Here is a 24,669-nt window from a genome sequence, read left to right on the forward strand (position 1 = left end):
GACAGAGCCCCTTCTACACCACATTTGAGGAACCACATCAGCCCAAGAGAAGCATGTTGCTGCTTTATTGAAATTTCTTCTCCATCCCACACAAAGCAATTATATGAGCAGGTATTGGCGGGGAGTCTCTTGCACAGCCCTCTCTCTTTGTACCCCCCTAATAGGCCCCAGAAAACCTACCTCTGTGGCCCTATCTCCACCTCTTGGTCAGCTCCCTCAAGAGCTCCAGCCCTCAGGGAAGCAGGCAAAAGAGGGGGTTGTTGGGGCCAAAACCCTCCCTAAGGTACCACCAACACCAGCTGCCATGGCAGGGTCTGCACCCACAAAGGGTTTGCCTGTTTTGACTGAACTAACCTGTGGATTTAGTCCAACAAACAAATTTGCCTGATTTCGAGGCTGAATTTCTGCTTGACCACAAGCATCAGACAGAACCGGGTTGCCCAGAACCAAATTGGTGCTGGATGGACTGGCCTGTGGAATGCACTGACAGTTCGTTACGAGAGGTGATCGTGGTTGAGATGACCTATTTCATGGAGTCCACTGCTAGGTGACTACTCTGACCGTGTGTGACTGATTATTAATGATGATAACTCTTGAGCAAAACCATGTGTATTTGCAGGGATTGTCTGGTGATTGAAATTACTGTGACTTCCTGGAACTAGCTGTTGAATAATGGTTTGGCTATTGTCTGGCTCTTCAGCCACCCGGAAGTACTGAACCGACCAGAGTGGGCAGCCAGTTATTGGATTAGACTGAACTGCATGGTTTGGGGGCGAAGCTGATTTTTTAAATTATTGAATTTAATCACTATTCTAAATTGACTGATGGTTGGCTGGCTTGATAAACATGTAAGCAAGCTATTTGAAGAAACTGTATCTCTGGATTCGGTGGGGAGGACTAATTGATGATTACTTGACGAAATGGACTGACCACTATTTGCAAACCAATGCAACAGACTGTCGTTGTTTGACCAAATTATTTTACTGAACTGACAAGTGTGGGTTTTCAGAAGTCTGTCAGCCTCTTGATTAAACTGGTCAAGCTGAAATTTTTTAACCAAACTCACTCAATTTAGAATGGCCAATTGTTTAAACAAATGTCAGAGCTGATCAACATTAGCCAAGTGCTGTTGGACTGAATTTTTGAGAGACCCAAGGAGTCGTTCAGCCTAAAGGATTGACCCAGTTGTGAGAGTCGCCCAGGCCCCACAGGAAAAGCAGGCCAGGGAGGGGAACACAAGCGGATTGTCCTGACGTCAGCCGGTGGTTCACCCAGGCCACAGGGGCCACCAAAGCACAGAAGTGGATTGCGAGGCATTTCCACCTCTCCCAGCACCAGGGCTGGGACCTGGTGTGTGTCACACCTCGGAGTATGGGGGAGGCGCTGGGTCCCCCTCCGGAGTCTTGGGTGGCAGAGACACGGCTTCCTCATAAGACGGCAGGACCACCTGGGAGGGACAAAGATGAGGGCTGAGGATTGGCCAGAAGTAACCATAGTCCCAACCTGGAGTCAAGGGTGCTCCAACTTCACCTCTGGCAACAGGATGATGATGACAACTAGCACGCTTTGGGTACTTACCACGTGCTAGGCGTTGCATGTACGAGACAGGTACAATTTCTGTTCCAATAGTGGACAGACTTGCCTGTTCAGCACCAAGCCCCCTTGTTTTGGTAACAACACACCACTTTCCCCAGGAAAACTCTCAGCTCATGTGCTCCCAGAATTGACCCCATCCCTCCGATCCAGGGGATGGACATGAGACCTAGGCATGGCCGCTCAAAGTAGAATTTCATCTCCCTAGCTATCGATATATCATCACTGGTTTGGAAATAGGCTTGTGATCCAAGATGGTCCAACCAGACATGCTCCTGTGACTTTCTTTCTGCTAGGGTTACTGAGAAGGTGAGATGTCAGCCTAGGGATTTGGGCAACCCTATTGCCACCATGAGGAAAGGGTTACCTGAAAATGGAGCCAACACTGAGAAAAGTGGAGTCAAGACGTGGAGAGGATGAGATCATGTCCAGATGTCAGGACTCAGCCAGGCCCGAGCCAGACCTACGTTGGACTTTCTAATTCTGTGAGCTAATAACTTCTTTTTTTTTTTTCCTTAACTTAAGTCAGATGGAGTCAGGTTTCTGCCATCAAAAAAGTCTTGACTTATACACTCTCCATTTTACAGGTGAGGAAAGTGAGCCACCAGCAACCTAAACCAGCTACACTTTTCCCATCACTTCTCCAATCAGCTGTTTCTAAATGCACGTCATCTCTCTGACTAGAAGGTCCGACCCCTTTCCCAGTGAACTTGGACCAATTGACAGTCTAAGACATGGTCAAGTGTCACCTTCTTCCGGAAGCCTTCCCACATACCCTAGAAGAGGACAGCTGCCTCTTCTGTGCCCCCATGGCTCACACCAAGTTGTAATCAGAGTCCTGTGTCTGGATTTGCTCTGGACAATATACTCCTCTCGAACAGAGCGGTAGCTTAGTTTTCTCTACACCTCCAGGGTTGGATATGAAGTCAACAAAGAGTAAGAGGCAGAATGCTGAATGCATGCATGAATGAAAGAAGCCTAGACGACCAGAGCTGAAAGAGATCTTCACATTTCTTCTGGTCCAACCCTCGTGTTACAAGTGGAGAAACTGAGGCCCGACGAGGGAGACAGATGAGCCCTAAATGTCACAGTGAATGGCAGACCTGGGGCTTGACCCTGCACCACTCACCTTCTGGAGCATCGTGGAGCTGCTGCTGTCCTCGGCCGAGTTCATGAACTTGATGTTCCTGTAGCATCTCCACACACACTTGAACATGTAGACCTGGAAAAGGCCCATGTCAAGCTATGCATTGCTGACCCCACTCCTTCCTGCCATCTGGTATCTGGGGACAGATGCCAGGCACCTTTTGAGGAGCCCCAGCTCACCCCAGAAGGCAGCATCCAGCTGCTGCGATCAGACCCGCATTCTCATTAGGGGGGTACCTCACCTGCCAGTCCCAAGTATTCCAGGTGTTTTCCTTCCCACTGCCCCCACAGACTCAGCACAAGAAGGCACTTTTTGGAGGCTTCTGGGGTACCCGCCACCCCTGTTGGTAATAGTACTGCAGATCCTGCTTGTCCACCCCTGGGGACTGCGAGCTCACTACCTCTCAAGATGGCTCTGCCCAACTTAAGACCGAGCTGACAGTAGGAAAGATTTTTCTTAAAAATTACTTGTACGTTGTTTTTTAAAGCAGATTACAAAACAGTGTATGCAGTAGTATCCCATGTTTATAAATGCAAAATAATTATATGTACAGATATATGTATCTGTCAGATGATATAAGCAAGTGCTTTCTCTTAGCAGTTGGTGTAAGAATTAAGGAGACAATTTCCAGGGGGGGGTGTGAAGTCCCCAGAGTCACGTTCAGGGGACAATAGCCAATAGTTCTCTCTCTGCCCCAAACTGGCTCCCAAGAAAGGAGAGCGGGTCCTGTCATCTGGAATGTCTCTTGTTTTATGGGGTCCCATGATGTGGACGTAGAAACGGCAGAAATAAATAAGATGAACTATCAAAGACTGAAGCATGAAGGGCCAGGGAAAACCAAGTAGATGGAGGATGGCCAGTGAGGCAGAGTGAGGGGCCCAGAGAAATCCCGACCAACGGAGGATCAAAAGGAGGAGCGGGGCGGGGGAGATGGAGTTGTGTGGTGGGGTTTGGGGAGTTATTCTCCAGTTCACTGTGTGATATAAACCCCCACATTGGTTTCCCCCAAGCCTTCAGGAAAGTTCTCATGGCACATCAGTCATGTGTTTGTGCTAGGTCAATTCTTTGAAGAAAGGTTAAAAGGAGTGAATTCTGCTTTCAGGTCGGCATTGGGTGAGGCCAGAGACTGCTCAGGGCCTCGGATGAAAGGAGGCAGTGACCTCGCTTACACCCACCCACATGAAAAGACTGAAAGGAAATGCAGCCATTTCCTTTGGTGCCGGTCTGAGTGGTAGTAGATGGTGGGCTCCTTGTCTTATTTCTGCTCACCTGTAGTTTCTAAATTTCTACAACGATCGTATGTTACTTTCATAGTCAAATAAGAATCCTTTTTTAAAACCCTTTCTTCTATTGAGTCAACATTAGCCTCCTGTGGCTTCAGGCCACGGTCCTGGCTGTGGCCTCTAGAATCTCCATGAGAGTCCCTTGAGTGTTTGGAGACAGCAATCATGTGCCCCTTGAGTCATCTCGTTTCCAAACTGAATCACCCTCGTTTCCTTGACTGCCTCACATGGCAGAGTTTTCGTGCCTCTTAACCCTCCTGGTTGTCTGCTATTAACACACTTTAGTCTGTTACCATCTCTCTAATAACTGGGACCTGAAACTAGACTCTATCCTCTGGGCCTGACCACCCAGAGAAGAATAAAACCATTCCCCTCCCTCCTTCTCATCACCAAACCTCTAGTAATATGACCTCAGTACCCATCTACATTTTGGTGTCTGAATCACACAAAACTGTGACATGAGCAAAGCAAGATTTATTATGTCCCTTTCACAGCTGAGACCTGAGGCCCAGAGAGAAGTGACTTGAAAAGTAACCACGTAGCTAGTGAGGGGAGAGCCAGGATTCAAACTTAGCTCTTTCTGAATCTAATTCCAGGCAGAATAGTTCCTCCTTCCCTGGATCGGGGCCTCTCTGGATTACACATTAAGTCCCTGACACCCTTCCCTGACCCCTAACAGTCTAGCCTGGGTGAGCCTGGGGCGGAACAGCATCACCACCCACCCCCCAGAGCTGTGGGGCAGGGGCCACTCACCTTGAGGATGAGGATGGTGATGAAGGCAACGGAGAAGATGATCATCACCTTAATGAACTGGTTGTAAGCCATTCCCTCCTGGCTGGGGAGGTAATTCTGCAACAGATTTGGGGGCCACGTCAGTGCCTCTGGCCGTGAGGAACTCTTAATGGCACCCACATGTGGAGAAATGACAGGCTGGCTCTCCACAAACAGGAACACAGTGTGCCATAGCCACCGTTTCCCCAAAAATAAGACCTAGTCAGACCATCAGCTCTAATGCACCTTTAGGAGCAAAAATTAATAAAAGACTGGGTCTTATATTACATTATATTATATTATATTATATTATATTATATTATATTATATTATATTATATTATATAAGACCCGGTCTTCTATTATAGTAAAATAAGACCGAGTCTTATGTTAATTTTTGCTCCAAAAGACACATTAGAGCTGATGGTCTGGCTAGGTCTTATTTTCAGGGAAACAGGGCACGACCTTGGCTGATCCCTGCAAGGACCCTGGGAGGCAGTGGCTACTTACCTTCAGCCTCACCAGACAGGTGAGCAACCCCAGGGAAGCAGATGCAGCTGCTGCCCACCCAGGGGGCCCTGGTGGAGCCCCCACCCCCCAGCTGGCAGCGGGCATGGCCTTCTCTAGAAGGCAGTCTTGGCTGACAGAACCACTTAATCCTGAAGTACCTGGGAGGTCTCCCCCTCCCCTAGGGACAGCTTGCAAGCAGCAACTGACTGACGCCAGGTTACTGCTCGCAGCGGGACAGCCTCTGTGGCATTTGCAGACACGTGCACACATTCTTTGATACTCCTCCCTTCAAAATATAGAGCTCATTTCCCTCCCTCGAGTGTGGGCCAGACCTAGAGACTCACTTCTCACAGATAATAGAAGGTGGCAGAGGTGAGTGTAACCTCCAAGACGTGGCAGTTTCCTCCTTGCTCTCCCGTTTGGATACTCACTCGGCGAGCCAGCAGCCATGATATGACAATGCTGAAGCAGCCTTATTAAAGGTTCAGAGGGTGTGCAATTGAGGCAAAGAGCCAACAGCCATGCGAGTGAGCCATCTTGGGGTGGACCCTTCAGACCTCGCCAAGCCAGCGCCATCTGCCGCCCCATCCCCATCTTGGGTGCGACCTCATGAGAGTTCCTGAATCTGAACAGCCCAGCTAAGCCACTCCCCAATTCCTGATCCCCAGAAGCTATACGAGGTAATTTTTTTAGTATTTTAAGCCACAATGCTTGGGGAGAATTGGTTGGACAACAATAAAAAACTAGCATTATTTCTGCAGTACAATTCATACTCCAGGGTTCCCTCCGGGATCAGGCAGGACTACCCCGAAAGCCACACGTCTGCCTGGCTTCTTCCCTGTGTCTAACATGCTTCCCTCACTCTTTTCAAGGTTCATCCTGAGCACTCTCCATCAGTTAGTCACTCTCACAAGACTCTTCCTCCCAGGATCCCCTTCTAAGAAACCCAGCCTAAGCACTGAGGCACAGACAGGGGAAGCAACTTGCTCAAGGCCACACAGCCAGTGATGGGAGTGACCCTTGGCCCAGACTCACCATGTGGTTCATGAACTTAAAGTTGAGATAGGTGGGTACTTCCATGTAGGAGCTGCAGAGGGTTAGGATGCTCAGGCAGAAGTCCAGCAGCTGCAGGGTCATCAGGGGGACCTTGGCGGGGTGCTTAGGAGGACAAAGAGGAGGAGGAAGACAGACCAGCAATTAAGCCCCAACCAGAGGCCCTGGCACTGCAGGACATATGGTGGGGGTTGGGGGTTCCTCAACCTGACAGACTATCTCGGCTAGAGAGTACCAGTGAATCTCTAGTCCACTGTACCCAGAAAAATGGATGCTCCTTGCTCCGACGTTCACACCAAAAGCCGGTGGCAGACTCGGGACTAGAACCAGGGTCCTGAATCCCCACTCAGGGCCCTTCTGAAGTATATCTCCCCAGTCTCTTTAAGGGCAACCGTCAGGAGACGTGTGGAAAGCAGCTTTGGGGAGCCACGTCAGTGATTGGCACCAGCCATCACAGGCATCCGAGTGTAGGGGCTCAGCGTGGCTTTAGTCAACTTTATCTCCTTTTAGAAGTTGGTTGGGGGGACAAAGCAGGGCTGGGGACTAAAACAGGGCACGTGCCCTTTCCTCTGGTGTGAATTCACCCAGGGCTGGCATTTGTTGAATGCTCACCATGTGTGAGCACCTCTATACACTTCCCTCATTTAATGCTCCTGAGGCATAGTGATAGATGGGATCAGAGACCCATTTGACAGAGGAAGGAACTCAGAGTGATCGGGAGGGGCTCAGGGACGCTGAAGGCCACAACTACGGAAGGCCCTTGAGGGCTCCCATGCGCGGCCTGAAGCCCTCCCACCTCCCCAGGCTGGGCAGTTTGTGGATGGGGCTGGGTACTCACAGCCCTGCTCCGGGAGGCAAACTTGAGGTAGGTAGGCAGCTCCACGTAGGCCCCCAGCATGGTGAACAGGCACAAAAGGTAGTCCATGATTTGCAGGGACATGAAGGGCAGCAGGTACTTCTCCCGGTTCTGAAAAGCAGGCCCAGCACTGTCACAGGTCCCTTGCACTCCACTTCCCCGCACGCATCCGGATGCCCCCATGTGTCCCCTCGCAGGCAGCTCCCTTCCCTCCCAAATCCTCCCGCCCCATGTGGATCCACATGCCCTCCTCTGAGTGAGGCTCTGAGAACAGGGAGAAGGCAAGACCCAGGCCCTGAGTGCAAGGAGCTGTGGTGTCCCCGGAGACACAGGAACAGTCCCCACCGACAGAGATTAAGTACTCCAGGGGCTCCAGGAGCAAGCTTGACTCAATTCCCTTTTAAGAACCCAACCAGAATGGGCCATTTTACAGAGGAGAAGGGATAGAGAGGACTCCCTGGAGGGGAGTCACCAGGGTAGATCCGGAAAGAAGCAGGAGGGAAAGGAGGAGAGTACTAGGGGGAAATGAGCTGGCCCTGAGGTGAGAAAAAGCCTGTGCTGCTGAAACAGTGAGAGCATCCTGCATGCGGGTGCTCCTGGGGACGTTCCTCACGGTAAGAGGCCCTCAGACGTTGAGGCTGAAATCCCTCCCCTACTGAGAGCAAGTGACCACTATGACCAGTTTTGGTGCATCTGAACCCACAACTGGGGGCAAAATCACAGAAAGGGTGGTTTTGTGGTTTCTCATGTGGTTGTCTAAAATCACTCAGGAAGTGGCCGAAACAACCCAGACCGAGTGTCAGAACACCCAGGGAGGACCTGATCTGTCTGTGTTTCTGAACAAGCCCCTAGGAGTCACCCCTCGAGCACGGGGATGGGAGAATGGCATTAGCCGGGATGTGATGCTGACTGACGTTTCAGGCCAGATGGAGGCGTTCCAAACCAGCGCCAAGTCAGTGCGCCTTGTGAGTGCCAGGCCACTGTCTGCCCAGGAAGGGCCACGTTTCCGGTCCTGCTCCAGTGGGCTGTGTGGCGAGGCCCTGGCTTCCTGCCTCCCTGGGGCCAAGGGACCGGCGGTTCTTCTTTGCAGGAGGTTGAGCCACAGCCCGTCTCTCTCATCCACTCACTGGATAGAACTGAGCTGGATGTGGCTATTCTCTCTCTTCTGCTCTCACTGATTACAAAACCCGCTGCATTTTCCCCTCTCCCCAGTCCTCAAAATGGCTCTTCTTTTCTCTGTCAAAATTCCCTGCCTCCATTTGTAGTTTAAAAGGATGTGGGTCACCAGTGACAATCTCTAGGGTACAGGGGGGTCTCCCACAATACTCACCTCCCACCCTCTGGGCAGCCAGGGGGTGTGACTAGGAGGAGGGCAGGAGGGAAGCGGGGGCTCACCAATTCCTGGCTCCCCTTCCCCTCTCCTAACAAGGCCTCACCTTGACCACACCGATCAGCAGGCTCATACTGATGACAAAGAGCATGGTGATGAGCAGGAAGCTGGAGATCAGGTCAGCTGAAAGGCAAGCGAGAGCAGTGAGGGCCCAGATGTGCCAGTAGGGATTCCCCACCCGGGTTTCAAGGGCCACACTGTGGGAACCACTGGTGTAGGGGTGATGACTAGGAACATGAAAGCTCAGGCCCTGCCCTCCTGCAGTTCTCAGTCTTGAGGGGCTACAAAGACATAACTAGACCATTTTGAGTGACACAGGGAGGGTGTCACAGAGGGTGCCGGCTGGGAGAGCGGGCTGGGGGTCTGCTTTAACCAGGGTGAGGTCGGGAAGGCCTCTGAGAACAAGGCATCCAGACCAGGTGTGGTCAGCTGGAGAACTGGGAACCAGGGGGAGCCTGGAGGAAAATTTGAGATGTGGCCAGAGAGGGGCTGGATTTCAAGGTGAGGAATTTCAATTTTATTACAGTGTGATGGGCAGCCATTGACTGCGTAAGCAGGAGAGTCCTGCTGGCATCTTTCTAAGCTGGTCAGGCTTGCAAAGCACCATCCTATCTTCTGCCACACCTGGAGACCCAGGTGGGGACAGGTGGAATAGCTCCATTTGCAGATGAAAGATCTGAGGCTCAAAGAGGGGAAGTGGCAGGGCCTCAAATCCCAGCCTGTCTACCCCCAGCCAGGGCCCCTCCCCTCTCCTTCCCCACTACCCCTTCCTGGACCTACCGATCCTGAGGTAGCCTGTCCGTGAGAATTTGCAGGAGGCCTTGCCGTGGGCCACCTCCACTGAATGCTCGATGAACAGTAAGACACTCATGATCTGGGGGCAGAACAGAGCATTGGTCAGCCAGGGTGTGCACCACTCCCCCACCAGTCCTCTCCCTCCCCGAGGGTGTGCAGTCAGGGGGCCTGTGAGGAGGGGTCTTGGAAAAGACAGAATGCTAGGTCAGTGGAGCATCCTGGATAAAAGTGTGGCCTGTACAGATAGACAGCTGAAGCTCATGATCCTGATTCTGCCTCTTCCCAGTTGTGTGAGCTTGGGCAAGTTACTTGGCCTCTCTGTGCCTCAGTGTCCCTCTCTGTAAATTCAGGATAATATGGTAGCTCCCTTAGGAGGCAATTAGGAGGGGTAAATGAGAACATCCCAGGAGAACACTGAGAACCATGTTCTCGGGAAAGCGGTGACTGGAATTATTGAAGGTCAGGCTTGAAAAGGAGGTGCGGGACTAAGACTGGGTCCCTCCTATGCTCTGCTTTTATAACAACAGGCACTGGGCATCATGGGGTCTTAGTCACAGCATCTGAGCATCAGAGAGCACCAAGTTCCTGGAGTCATCAACACAGGCCTGGAAGCATCTGATCAATGACTCTCCAAGGTGCCCTGCCAAACCCCTCCCCCACGGCTTCTCAATTTCCCCATCTGCAAAACGGGGATAATAACAGGACCAGCCTCATAGGGTTGCCATGGGACCAGAGAGGAAATAATCCACTTACAGGGCCTGGCCAATCATAAGCACTCACTCTACACTCCCTATTGTTATTACTAGTGTCCCCACGGGCTGTAGGTCCTTGTGTCTCTTGTTCACTGTTCTAGCTATTGGATTTGATGAATACATTAATGGATGGATGAACAAATGAACCCCATTCTTTCAGGGGACCCTTGCTAAGAATGATGGCGAAGGGACAAATCTGATGGGACTGAGTTTTGGGGTGGCCCTGGTAACCTCGGAAGTCCAGACACAAAGCTACAGCTTGAAAGGACCTTGGGGGTCACCTGGCCCATGCCCTCCACCTTCTAATTCTAATGCAGGAATCCTGGGTCATGGAGCCTCTACTTAAATGCTTCCAGCCACGGGAAACTCACAATCTTATGTATGTCCATGTCCTTATCGCAAGCCTTCTGCCCTTCCCCCACCACACACATACACACACACACACACTTCTCCAGGCACCATCCACCCACACTCAGAGCAAAACCATCTCCTCCCTTATAGTAGGTGTCCTACCTCTATTAATATGGCCTAAGTTTACATTGGCTTTCTAGGCTGCCCTGCACTGGTAACTCATGCTCATCAGACAGGCCACCAGACACCCACCATCTGTTTCCCCCTTGCTGACTATGTGGGGTTTTAACTCAGACACAGGTCTCAATCTGTCTTCCTGCCATGTTACATCCTGTTCAGGGGGGCAGAAAGGGACAACACAGAAGAGTGATGAAGAGCTGGGCTCCAGAGTCAAATATAGATGGACTTGAATCCAGGCCATTATTTGATCTTGGGCAAGTCCTTTCACCTCTCAGTTTTCTCATCTGGAAAATGGCAATCACTGGATTGAGTAAGGAATAAATTGCAGAGTATTTGTAAAGCACTGAGCTTGGGGCCTGGCAGTAAGTGCTCAGCAAACATAATCTGCTTTTGGCTAATGTGAGCTTACAAGGGGAGGTCGGGCAGTACCAGGAGCAGGATGCCAGGGGGCTGACAGTGAGCTCACTTTAGCTGCCCCCTCTACCTGGGTGAACCAAAAAGGTTTTGTTTCACCAGGAAAGTTGAGAGCAGCCCAAAACGGAAGGCAGATGCTGTGGAGGCTGTGGCTGGCACCCACAGGAAATAGCCCCGAGAGAGAAAAGATGCTCCTCAGCCCCTAAAGCCTGGAGCCCCAGCCCCTCTCCTCCCAGGTTTACCTTCAATGAGGGAAAGACAAAAGGAGACAGACAACAATTCAGTCCAGGACAGAACAGGGCACCCTGCAAGATGGTGAGCTCCCCATCCCAGATGAGTGGCAGCTGGGCTTAGAAAGGCACATGAGTGTCTACCAGGTGTAGCACAAGAAGACTTTTGAAGTCCCAAGAATCCAGGATTGTCTGAGATCTGGAGCAAAGCTCAGAATCAGACAATCCCAAAATCCAGTTGCTGGAAAGAGCCTTCGTCCACTTCTTTTATAAGTTCCTTCTGCTTGTTTTATGAGCTCAGAGAGGTTAGGTGGCTTGCCCAAGGACACACAGCAAGTTGGCGACAGAGTGGAATTGGAGTCCAAGTCTCCCAGTGCTGTCCTGGTCCTTCCCTTACACCCTGCCCCCCCCCCAAAAAAAAAAACACACCTCAGAGCCCCTGCTAGCATCCATCCCAGAGGGCTCAGATATTTTGATCGTCCATTTCTGTCAGTGAACCTTCTGAATGCCCTCCTCTATATTTTTGTATTTCTAAATTATATATCCTGTGCTATTATCCTGGTTTATCCATGAACATCATGAAACATACATACAAAAAATCCAAAAATTAATACAGAGAGCAAAAATTAATACTATTAGAATTTTATAAATTCTAATAGTGTCATCCTAAGGCCCCAGTGGTAATCCTGACCATCACCCCATTTTGGAGACCACCGAAAACTCCCAAACCTCCCCACCTCCTTTAATTCCTCAATTCTGTCCTTAAAAACCTCTCACGGCCCTGCCACCACACCTGCAATCCTGCCAGTAGCATCCAACACCCCTCCTGAATGTCCTGTGACCTCAGCAAGAGGAGGGCATGGGAGGGACATTTGTACAGCCTGACTTCACGCCGGGTGTGTCACACGCGCCATCCCAATGATTCTTCCACAACCCAGTAAAGGGACTATTCTTAATTTTCCCACCCCCATTTCACAGGTGAGGAAAGGGCGGCTCAGAGAGCTCCAAGGCCCTCCTAGCTGGTAATCTGTAGAGCCAGGATTTAAACCCAGGCCGATGGGCTCTAGATCTGATTCGTGTCCCCCCTCCACTATCTTCCCAGCATCTCTCGGCCTCCTGGCTCTGCCTGAGGTCTGACCGCCTTCCCCACTCCCATGTCGGTGCCTCAGTGGAGTCAGAGAGGGGCGCCAACCTCCTCTTCCCTCCTAAGTTTTCTCTCCCTCCCAACAGTTTGTGCAAGCAGCAGCAGCAAGCACCAGAACTATTTCTACTTTTGTAAAAACCACCTGTGTTTAAAAACAGGCTCACCCTTCACCCATGTCACCTTCTCAACAACCCTGTAGGAGGAGGGAGATGATTCTGTCCCCATTCACCGGATGAAAACCCTAAAGCTCAGAGAAGGCAGGAACCAGCCCTGAGCTACAGAGAGAGACAACGTCAGAGCCTGACTCAGAACTTCTGCGGGCCCCTAACCTTCGACAGAAGACACCAGCTTCTATCCAGAGAAAACTAGGAGGCTCAGCTCCCTAGGACATGGGATGGAGAGAAATTGACATTTATTTAGCACCTTCTATGTGCTCAGATCTGTACACAGAGGCTTGCACTGCAATCTCCCATAACCTTGAAAGAGGCACTATTTTCCCCATGTTACAGATGAGGAAATGGAGGCTCATGTGCCCTGTGTCACGTGGCCCTGCTAGGAATGGAACACTGATGCCTGTGCTCCCAGGGTCCAGGGCTCCACTCAGGGCTGAGCGGTGTTCGGGGGCCGAGGCCCTGGTCTCACCAACCTTCTGCCCACCCTCCCCCAGCCCTGGACACAGCAGCTGGCCATGGGAGGTGTCTCCCACTGCCTCACTGCTGTCTGACCCTGGCCAGATCCTGGCTCCTCTCTGGCCTCTGGAAATAAGTTTCCCCCTCTGGTTAATAAGCAGAGTCACCCCATTTGTACCCAAGGTCATTGGGATCATTGAACACAGGAGAGTCAAGGGAGTGGAACTCCTGCAAACTGTGGCACATCACACCCAGGCTTCCCGGGGTCTCCCACCAAGAGATGCACCCTGCTCCTTAGAAGACCCTCACTGCTCCACCCAAGTCCAGAACCAAGAGCCATTTGCAGTTCCCGAAAAGTACCTGGCGTACCTACAGCATAAGCTGGGAGATGCCCAGAAACCCCAGCAGTCAGGATTCCCAGGGTTCCTGGCCCTCATTTTCCCTCCACCCACACCTCCCCAGTTTCTACCTCTCCCTGTACTTGAAGGGCCTGGCTGGCCATGACACACGCCCTCCTGGAACAGGGCTTCTCTCCTCCCACAAAGCCCAGGCAGACAGCACGCATTCACCCACCTGTTCCTCATTCACTGTTCCTTAATTCTACATGGTGAGATTATATGGCTAAGAGCTGGGGTGCTAGAGTCAGATGGTCCTGGGCCCAACCTGAGCTCTGTGCCCTTGAGCAAGCCACTAAACTTCCTGAGCTTCAGTCTCCTCATCTGGGAAATGGGGATCATGACTGAACCTGCCTTGTAAAGTTGCCGTCAGGTCAAACAGCATGCTGGCCCGGAGCCAGGCATACAACAAGCGCTCCATACACTGTTATGCAATTGAAAATAATTGCAAAAACTGCAATTACTTTTGCACCAATCTTATAGCACAGCTGGGCAGTGTTCATTAATCTCTGTGGATATTCATTCTTTCCCTTGCTTGTTCCTTCAGTAAATACTCTCTGAGCACATACCGCCTCCAGGCCCTGACTGGATAAGCCACTGACCCTGGCCTGCAGGTGTCACAGTCCCCAGGAGAAACTGATGGATGACCGGTATGTTCAGAGTTACGACAGGGGACACACAGGGGTCTTGAGGTCTCATGCGAGAGTGATCGCCGCTGTCTGGAAGACTCGGGGAGGGTTTCACAAACCAGAAAAGCTTGAGCATGGCTTTGAAGGATAAGGACCAGTTTTCCAACAGAGAAGAGAGAAAAGCATTCTGGGAAGAGGGGACACCGTATGCCACGGCCTGGAGCCTGGTGCAGATCCAGGGAACTGAGGGCGGGAATGCCTCCTCCCTAAACAGGGGGTGTTACCAGTGGGAAAGCAAGGCTCAGAGAGAGGTAGTGAGCTGCCCAAGGTCACACAGAGGGCCTGCTGCGAAGCCAGAATCAGCCTCAGCCCCTGATGCCAAGCCAGGGCTCAGGCTGAGTGACTGGGTCAGTCCGGGCCATGCCCAGCCCCCCTCACTGCCACCCCCCACTTTCCATTCCCCTTTTTCACCTCTTTCCTCTGCTTCTCTCTGGTTTTGGTTCCCACTCCCACCCTGTTCCTTCTTTCTCAATAACCAGCACAACTTCCCTAAGCTGAGCAGTGGGGCAAGTGGCCAGTAGGCCAGGAGATATTTTTTGTTTCCTAGAGGTTTAGATGAGCAACTAATAACTTGAGCTGAAACAAAGGGAGCAGGGGTTGGAAGAAGAGAGGAAAAATCAGGGCGGGTGGGGGTAATAGTGCACTGCTGAATGTGGGCCATAATGGTGGAGACGCCACGGCTGAAGGCCAGGGAGGAAGAATTGAACAGGTGGGGTTACAATGGCGACCGTGCTGGGAGGTGGGGACTGGCTTGCATGTCACTGGGTTTGGCATGGTGGTGACAGTTATGATCACATGAGTGATGATTATAGAAGTGACAGTGGATGTGGCTGGCATGGTGGTGATAGAGGTAACACCAGCGAGCATGCTGGGAGGTGGTGATTAACGGCAATGATCGCACAGCCTTGATTCTGCGGCTGATGTTGACGGAGCTGGTGAATTCATGACACGATGATAGTGATGAAACCATGGCAACAGCAGACTGACTCCCCTGACTCCGGGGTTCAAACACCAGTTCCCTCTACAAAAAGGTGGGCCCACTCTCTAGGACCTCCAAGGGACTCAGGACCTAGCCATTCAGAAGCAGACAGACAGAGACCCACCCTCCCAGATTTCAGGGGGTAAAACTGACAGAGAATCCAAATCTCAGTGAGCACCTACTGTGCACCAGCTGGCGCGAGGGCACTTCCCTATCTGTGAGCTTGGTTGCCTCCTCCTAACAAATCTATGAGGTCAGGATTGTTCCCCACTTTCCTATGAGGAGAGCAGAGGCCTGTGTGCAACTTGGCAGAGGTTGCACAAGGAGTCAGGCCCGGGCTTGCCCCCAACAGATAACGTAGGTTGCAAAATGGGTCCCAAGTGCACACCCTTTCCTACCCTCTTTCCCTTTTCACCCTGACCTCCTGCCGCTAGGGGAGCCTAGGGACTCAGGGGCTCCTGCACACGAGGCCACCATAATTACTATTATCACCCTCTCCCTGAAGCTCAGTCCTCTCAACCTCCCAGGCCCACCCTGTTTTCCCTGGAGGCCCTGAGGTTGTCTGGGAGGAGGATGGGAGAAGAGAACCAGATGCGTCAGACTCAAGAGGAAGCTCCCCTCCCTGACACCCACCCCATACTTCCTGTTGAGGCTTATCAGGGGGCCAGCCGGTGGGGGCCATTCCCCAGCAGCACAATCTCCCCAGACACATCCCCAGGAGCCCAGATACCATCACGAGGCCCCCACTTCCAGAGCCTCAGCTCAGTTACAGCCCCAGCCAAGCTGCCCACACCTCTTCCAGAGCCCTACTTCTCTCCCGCGGCTGGTGTTCTGCTGTCCTCCCATCCCTGTCCCCTTCATCTGGCCACTTTACTTCTCTGTGCCTCAGTTTCCTCACCTATGGAACAGAGAGAAGCATCCACCCACTAGTAGAGCAGTTGTGAGGAGTAGGTGAGGTGACATATGTCTACTTCCAAAGGTGAGGGTCCAGAAACACGGACTGACGAGCAGAGGCGCTTGTGTGTGGATGCCACACTGCACGTCCCTTTGGCAGTGGCTGCTCTATTTGTAATGGCCCAAGCTGGAAATAACCTAATGTCGCTTCCCCACCTCCCCCGCCCCAGAACAGGCAAACACATTGTGATATATTCAGGCATTAAGTACTGTACAACCCCACAGCAATGGGGCTGGCTATACACAGCAATGGGGGGATGCTGACAAAAAAGATGTGGAAAGAAAGAAGCCAGGACTAAAGAGCATATGCTGTGTAATCCCATTCCTGGGACGTTCTAGAACCACACATGCTGGGACAAGTCAGTGGCGGCAAGGTAGTGACAATGGGGGTAGTAGGTGCCTCTGGTGCTGGTCTTGTCCTATTTCTTAATCTGGGTGGAGGTTACCCGTGTGTGTTCACCCTGTAAAAGTGCAAGATGTGCAGTTATGATGTGTCAATTACACAGCAATAAAAGGTTACCAACATAAAACAGAGATCAGCTGGCCGCTGCTCTATCTGGCCCCGGGCGTTACAAAAATGAATCAGGCCAGTCATGCCGTAGGTGAGCCTCCCGGCCTCCAGACCTGAGGACGTGAGCACAGGGTCCCCTTATCTGCAGGTGTGCAGCCGTCCTGGGATGGGGGTAAGCTCTGGGAACTCGAGGTCCAGGAGTGACGGCTCCAGAAAGGCTTCTGAGACACAGCATGTCTTAACGATTTCTCTCAAAGGGCAGTGGAAAGAGTGTTGCAGGCAGAGGGAATGGCAAGAGCAAAAGCAAAAGTGGGTGAGATGCATTCAGGAAACTGTAAGACGTTTCTCTCGGGGAACTGTGACTTGGGGTGATCACATGCCTGGCACACAGTTGGCCCCCAGGAAATGGTAGCTGCCATATGGTGGGGCTGGAGGAGGGATGTGAGAGACGCTGGGGGGGACACATGGTTTTACAGGTGTGATGACTCTGGGGCTGGCAGGGACAGGAGAAAGAGCAGTCCAGGAAGAAAGGACAGCTCATGCAAAGGCAGGGAGACTGCAGAGAACACAGTTCAGATGACACTCGCCGTAGTCTATCACTCTGCAGCATAGAAATTGCCGTGAGGGCACTGTGCAGGGAGCACCTAGCTCTGGCCCGGAGCCATCTGGGAAAGCCAGTGTGGCGTCCTTGGAGCTCCCTCCCCTGCCTGTGCTTGGCCTGTGGCTGCCCAGGCACGCCCTCTGTCCTCTGACCTTCCAGACCCGCCCCTATGAAAGGAGACAGGATGGCAAGCCTTCCTTCCCCTGAAGGAATAGGTGCTAAGGGTAAAATTCCTGGCCCTGTAAACCCCACTGGTCTCTGCCACTCTTGGGGGTAGGAGGGAGGTCATCAACTCTCCTTTTAAGGTAAGCCTTTTGGGGGCTGAGATTCAGATTCAGCCTCCAGGTTTGGCCGAAGCCTCCATCCTCCTCCATTTCCTGAGTATCTGGAGAAGCAGCCTGCACCCCTCAAGCTAGTCCCATAAACCATCACTTCCCCGTTTACATTCAAAGCAAAGCCCTCCCACACCACCCAGGATAGTATAACCATTACTGCTGAGCCTTTAGGAGAGGCCAGGTCTCCTGGAACCCTGCCACACACATCGTTTCCCCCTCACCTCAGCCTTATGAGGCAGGTTCTGTTACCAGTCCCATTTTTCCCCCATGTTGCAGGTGAAATCAAGACTGCATCTTCCCATGTGGGCTCTGTGTTAATAAGAACAAAGTTCTTGAATAAGAGGTACAAACCTCCAATTGTAAAATAAATAAGCCACGGGGACGTAGTGTACAGCACAGGGAACATAGTCAATAATACCGTAGTGAGTTTTCACAGTGACAGATGGTTACTAGACAGATCGTGGTGATCAATCGTAAGGTATATAAATGCAGAATCACTGTTGAACACCTGAAGCCAATATACTATTGCATGTCAACTATAGTTTCATAAAACTTTTAAAAAAGAAAAAAAAACGAAAAGGACATGGCTCCCGGATATTACAGCTGACAGCCCCCACCCTCCTACCCCTCCCTCACCACCGTCTGGCGCAGCAACGGAGCCTGGCCTCTCTGACCCTGTTTCCTCTTCTGTCAAGTGGAAGCTCTGGTGGCAGCTGCCATTTGTGGTGTGCTCACTAGATGCCAGGTGTTATCTCCTACCTGGTTTCCTTTGAGTTTCCAAATGACCCTGCAGGTCATAGTTATTGAACCCCATTTGACAGGGGAAGAAACTGAGGCTGGAAGGGGTGCACCAGCAGGGCTAAGACCTGGAAGGGCAGGAAGCCAACACCCTTACTCTGCACAGCTCCTTGGTCACCTTCATGCCTCATTAGGCATTCTGTACCCTGCCTTTCCCTAGAGGGTAGGGTCCCCTGGGAGACTAACACAGGCTTATAGTGACCTCAGAGCAAAGTCCTAGTTCCAGACCACTGCCCTGGGCTCAAAATAAAAGCTTCACTTCCTGGGAGCTCGGGGACAGGCTGGTGATAGAGAAGCTTTGGTGCACCCAGGCCCTGCCCCCAGCCATGGGCCTGTCTGAGTGGCCCCCAGCCCCTGCACCAGGGAGGACCCTCTCCCGGGCTGGTGTCTCCCCCAGCTATGACCCTCTGACAGCAATGAGTCCCTCCAACCAAGATGACTCCCCCTCCCCCGACGGCTGGGACTACCAACCACCTCCCATTTCCAGAAGCCTGTTCCTTCCCTTCCCTTGGGCCTGAAAACCAGTAAGTGTGGAGAGGATGAGGCCTAGCCTGGGGTCTGGCCTGACCTGGCCCAGCTCACACAGGTGACTGACCATCATCACTCGGCCCACCAGGCCTAGTGCAGCAGGAAGAGCCTAACTTTGCCCCCAGAGGCCCTGTGTGCCTCCCCTCATTGGCCTAGTGGGTCCAGGGGCTCTCTTGAGGGCCTCCAACATTTTATAAGCTAGAGGGTGTGATCACACCCGAGACGAGGAGCAAAAGTCAGTTCCCTCAACCATGGTGCTGAGAGGGGCTGCAACCCCACCCTACCCCAACGGCCCCCAACCCCTCCAGGAAGGGCACAGAACCACATGGGGGCATTGGGCGTGAAAGCAAAGAATCTAACAGATTCTTATCTGGGGCTTTCCCCACCTAACAGTTGGGGCCTATTTTAAGACCCCAGAGAGCTGAGATTTCAAAAGGAGAATGGCCTCTGTGGTCCACTCTCACAGCCCACTCTGGGCACTTGCCTACCAATCCCCCCCGCCCTACTCCAATGGGGCCACATCAGCTCCATACCTCAAAACTGTTACCCTGTAGGTAGCGACCACTAGCCCCATTTAACAGATGAAGAAACTGAGGCCCAGACAGCAAAGGCACCTGCCTGCTCAAGGTCACATCACGAGTGAGTGATGGAGATAAGTCTGTGATTTTTTCAATCCCAAAGTGGAGCAGATAGAGGAGCCTCTGGAATTCTGAGGAAGACAAATCAGGAGGGCTTCCTGGAGGAGAAAACTTCCTGTGAGCTGGACCATAAAGAAGAAATGAAGGGCCTCCCAGACAGATGGACCACTCCTGGCCCAGGAGCCAGGTAAAGAATTCATTCGTTCACTCATTGGCTCATTCCACACACCTGTGTGCCAGTAGTAGCGGCATGGTACAGATGCCTGCCCCACCTCCCTGTGTGACCTGGAGCAAGTCAGGGACCCTCCTGGACCTCTCTTTTCTCATCTATAAAATGCAAGAATCGGGCCAAGCAGAGGTCCATCCTTTTAGCTATGAAGCCTAAAAGAAGGGAGGGACTTGGTCCAGTCCCACCATGCCTGATCTCTCCAGCTTCCCCCGCCACACCTCACAGCCAGCCCTTCCTCCACCCCAGCTTTATGAACTTCTCAAGGTTTCCAAAGCATTACATGGTCCCCCACCTCCAAGCCTTTGCTCGTGCAGCTCCCTCTGCCTGGCATGCCCTTTCTTTCCCCACGTACCCAAGCAAAGTCCTGCTCATCCCTGGTACTCAGGCCTCCTCCAAGAAGCCCTTCTTGAATCCCCAATCTCCACCCGTGGCTGGGCTAAGTCCCCTCATCTGTGCCTGAATAACAGCCGGCACTGTCATCCATCAAAGCCATTATCACAGTTGTTCCTGGACAGACTAGAACCCCTGAAGGGCAGAGGCCATGAATGAGTCAGGCCTGGATCCTGGCCTGGGGCTGGACACGTAAAACAAAGACTTGTTTGAGAATGTAGCTTCATTTCACTAGAGACTCCATTAAATAATAAAAGTTGCTTTCCTTTTTTTTCCAATTTAAAAAGTAGTATACTTGAGCCACCAAATAAAGTAGCATTGGATTATAACACAAAGTATAAAATAAATATCCATGAGTCCCTGCTGATTTAAAAAAAAAATCAATCATTTATTTACATAATAAATGAGGAGAACAGGCAAATCTCCCATGAGGAATTTCAAATAATTTATATAGCTACTCTGCCCTCAAGGAAGGGGGAGAATACCTCCCCACTCCGTAAGTGTAGGCTGTGCACGGTGACTTCCTTCCAGAGGACAGTATAGGAAGGGCAGGAAAAACAGTAACTTTACAGTGGAGAAGCCTGACAGATGTGCCTCAGCCCGGCGATCAAGGTCAAGACCAACAGTGACACGACTGAGAATGGCACTTTACCTCAGCCGTCTTCCTCCTAAAAACGCCTTACCCAAGTCTAACCACAGAAAACTATCAGACAACTCCCATTTGAGAAATACTCAACAAAATGTACCACTAGTACCCCTCAAAACTGTCAAGGTCATCAAAAACAAAGAAAATCTGAAAAACTGTCCCAGCCAAGAAGAACGCAAGGACGAGATGTAACATGGGAGTCTGAATGGGATCCTAGAACAAAACTATAAGGGCAGTAGGGGAAAGCTGAAAAAACCTGAATGAAGTACGGACTTTAGTTAATAATAGTGTTGATCAATCAACGCGTCAGTTGTGACAAATGTGCCTTATTAAATGTAAGATGTTAACTAACAATAAAGGAAACCTGGTGTGGCATGTATTAGAACTCCGTACAATGTTCACCATTTTTCTGTAAATCCAAAACCGTTCCAAAATAAAAAGTTTATTTTAAAAAGTAGTATATGCTCATTGTACCAAATGTAGAGAATACAGGAAAGTAGAAAACAATTAGAGCTTGCGCAAACCTACAACCCAGAGACATCCACGACGAGCATCAGCCTCCTCTCATCGCCCAAGTCCTGTTGTTACGTGGTTGAAATTACAGGTGTAAGCTTTGCATCAGGCAATGCATTTCTAATGGAATTCAAGGGGCCTTGAAGAAGAGAGGTCGGGGAGGGAGATATTTCTGGGCAAAGGGGCCTTCTAGGGGTCCCCACCTCCTGCCATTGATTTAGGACATGCTTTAGGTTGCCAGACAAGCCAGGACTAAAGTGGCCACTTTAAGAAAGTTCTCTGACTCCCCTACATGTGCAAGTTTGGGTCAGGAACCCTCTGCACAAACGCAGCAAAATCCTGAGGAAGACCCTCCAGCCCTTGGACACAGGAGGGTCCGCGAGTAATAACGCCCCTGATGACTCCATATGGGTGGCACTGTCCCAGGACACCAAGGGCCCAATTTAACCCTCCCCAGAGAGGCCAAGTCCACAAATAGCTCTCAACGTGCAGGGTTGTCACCCTTGACTAGCTCCAGATGATAAGCAATCTGACTAATCAACACATCTGGAGGACGGCTCATCTTTTTCCATCCAGATGTTCAAGGCCCTGACAGCACACTGGCCACACGACTGCTGGGCCACAGGAAAGCCTTCAGCCCCTGCCCTTTCTGGGAAGGAGCAGAAGCCTATCACAGAGCGGACAGGAGGACCATCCCCCACTGGAATCAACTAAGTGCCGCAGCCCAGAGATGACCGCCTAAGCCACACAGCTTCACGGCTTCGCCTCTGTTCTCATCCTTCTGCTCTAGAGTATCCCGTGACTCATATTATAGACAGTGGTTTTCAACTGGGAGCGATTTTGCCCCCAGGAGACATTTTCGGTTATCACAACTGGAGGGTGCTACTGGCATCTTGTGGGTAGTGACCAGGAATGCTGCTAAACATCCTACAATGTACAGTTCAGTCCCCACAACAAAGAATTCTCCAGCCCAAAATATCAATAGTGAAGGTCCAGACTCTTTCGCTTGTCACTCCAAGCACTTACCACCTCCTGCTCCACAACCGGAAGCCTCAAGGTTGGTCTGTGTAGTGTCACAAGCCACTGTCCTTCAGCCTCCACACCTCTGCACACCCGTTCCTCCCCCATCCATATTCCCCGCAACCCAACTGTACACCTCTGCTAACGGCACCACCTTCAAGAAGTCTTCCCTGATCACTTGCCCACAGATTCTCCAGCTCTGCGGGTGGGCGCTGAGGTCACTTAATGTCGTGTATGTCATGTCACTGATGTCATGTACAGGTGAGGACTTCAGATGGTATGATCAAGAAGAAACCTCAAGTGTCACAAAGTCCAGAGTTTCCAGAACAACCTCCTGGCCCAGGCAGCCTGCAGATGGATTCAGTTGGTCCGCACAGGCATTTCTTTTCTACCTTGAATCAGTCACCAACATGGAAACACCAGAAAATGTGACATCCAAGCCTGTGTTCCCTGCTTCTCTAAACATCGGAAGAATCGCCGCCAGGGCCCACATCCCTTCATGGCACACTCAGTGGAAACAGACAGCAGCCACCAGAGTGGACACAGAACAGGCTCCCCAGGTCACCACAGGTGCAGCTGCCCCACTACACTCACTTACATGACCTGTCTGGCACCTGGAGGCACCACGGAGTGTGAGACTTTTGAGCCAGTCCACACCCTCCCACACACACCCTTCATTTTATAAAGGAGAAACTAAGGCCCAAGAAAGAAACTTGTCCAAGGTCACACAGACAGTTAGTGGCAGAATGAGGGCAAAGATCCAGGGGCTTGCATCCCACAGCGACACCTCTGCGTACCATACTGTCCTTCCAAGAATGTTGCACAATCTCAAAGCTTGAAGGGACTCTAAGGACTTGATGTGGGGATAGCTAAGGTGCCATTCGCTTCTCTCAGAATCACTCTTGCATTGGCAGAAACTAGGCAAGGCCACCTTGGAGCGCCTCCCGAAACCAGAGTTCTGGGGTCTGACAGCTTGACAGCAAGCTCTACATCTGATACACTACTAATAAGAAAGTACTCCGCTACATGTCAGGCAAGGCCTGATAGATGTTAACTTCCTTGATCCTCATAACCACCCTATCAGAGGTTGCCCTTATGCCCATTTATTAGATGAGAAAACTGATGTTCAGAGAGGTTAAGCAAGTGGCCCAAGGCTGCACAGCTAGGAAGTGGTGAGGCCAAGATTTGCATACAGAAGTCTGGATCCAGAGACTGTGCACTGACCACTGAATAGCACCACCCCTCTGAAGCCTGGTCTCTTGCCACAGCCCTGCCTGTTACCAGAAGCAGACGCAGCCAGGTCTAAGCATTTACAGGAGCCCACCACAATGTGCAAATTTGGGCTAATTTTGAGGAAGCCCTTCCAAGCTCATGAGAGAGCTGTTAACCTCAGGCTCTGAGTCACCCTAAAAGGAAGGGGCCTGGGTCTGGGGGAGCTGGGCGTGGTTTGGAGTTGTAGGTTGCGGGGTGGGTCTGGACAGAGCAGAACAGAGACTCTCAACCTTCGGTCACTGAAACAGGGGAGCCTCTGGCCCCAGGGTGCTGTGACTCACCCCGAGTCAAGGCTCCACACTCAAGCGGTGCGCACCAAACTCCAAAATGGAATTACTGGGCCCATTCCCCCTCAGGGTGCCCCACAGAGATTGAGCCAGGCAAGTCCCCCTCCCTGCCACTTAGCACAAGGTCTCAAGCTTTCCTGGTGGAGAGAAGGCAGTGGTTTGCCCAAGCTGTAAACACAAAGGGGAGATTCCCACTTGTCAGCCCGTCCAGTGGCCCAGGCCCCACAGACGGGACGAGTCAATGCTGCCTCTGCGGCCTGGCTCCATATCCTGGCAGCCACCCCAACCCCCATTTCTCCCAAGATTTCTGGCTTCCAAAGCACTTTCACATCTGGGATTCCGTTTGCAGCCAGATGACCTGTGGCTGCTACTTCCTCCCATTTTATAAAGGCAGAAACTGAGTCTCAGAGAGAAGGTGAGCTATGTTCTCGAAGAACAAGGACCCCTACTTCCACCACTGCTCTGCTCTGATAGCTGCTGCAAGTTCCCCTCCCGTCCATTTGACAGAGAGGGAGACTGAGGCCCAAGTAGGGTCCCACAGAGAGGTGGTGAGCAGTGGCCGTCCCATAGGAGGGGGCTCAGTAGATTAGGGGCCCTGTCTCACACACACACTTACACATACATGCACACACACAGAGGCTCCTTGGGCCTGCCTGCACACTCACCACATGGTAGATGGCCAGGGCAGTGGTGGCAATGCGGACGTTGAAGCAGCAGCAGGTCTGGCGGATGGCCACGTTGGGGGCCATGGTGCTGCCGTCCCCTCCTCCAAGGCACTGAGGCGAAA

At 51.7% G+C, this 24,669-nt stretch overlaps 1 protein-coding gene across 1 annotated transcript; it reads right to left on the reverse strand.

Moving 5' to 3' along the window:
* Positions 1 to 42: 42 nt before the first annotated feature.
* LAPTM5 (lysosomal protein transmembrane 5) lies at positions 43 to 24,669 on the reverse strand. Its single transcript, XM_033115520.1, has 8 exons — positions 24,548 to 24,669; positions 9,383 to 9,476; positions 8,649 to 8,725; positions 7,195 to 7,323; positions 6,339 to 6,461; positions 4,777 to 4,872; positions 2,723 to 2,815; positions 43 to 1,447 (listed from the first exon to the last, which is right to left on the reverse strand). The coding sequence occupies exons 1-8, from the start codon at positions 24,629 to 24,631 to the stop codon at positions 1,358 to 1,360; spliced, it is 786 nt and encodes a 261-aa protein (XP_032971411.1). The 5' UTR covers positions 24,632 to 24,669; the 3' UTR covers positions 43 to 1,357.

This window comes from Rhinolophus ferrumequinum, chromosome 9 (genome assembly GCF_004115265.2).
Source record: "Rhinolophus ferrumequinum isolate MPI-CBG mRhiFer1 chromosome 9, mRhiFer1_v1.p, whole genome shotgun sequence".
Lineage (NCBI taxonomy): Eukaryota > Metazoa > Chordata > Mammalia > Chiroptera > Rhinolophidae > Rhinolophus > Rhinolophus ferrumequinum.

Bases quoted from the DNA above. Each gene is read 5' to 3' on its own strand.
- LAPTM5 (XM_033115520.1), bottom strand. From the start codon at position 24,631: ATGGCCCCCAACGTGGCCATCCGCCAGACCTGCTGCTGCTTCAACGTC. The intron at 9,477-24,547 runs GTGAGTGTGCAG...TTCTGCCCCCAG, and splicing joins CCCTGGCCATCTACCATGTG to ATCATGAGTGTCTTACTGTT. The intron at 1,448-2,722 runs GTGAGTGGTGCA...TGTCCCTCCCAG, and splicing joins GCTCCACGATGCTCCAGAAG to GTGGTCCTGCCGTCTTATGA.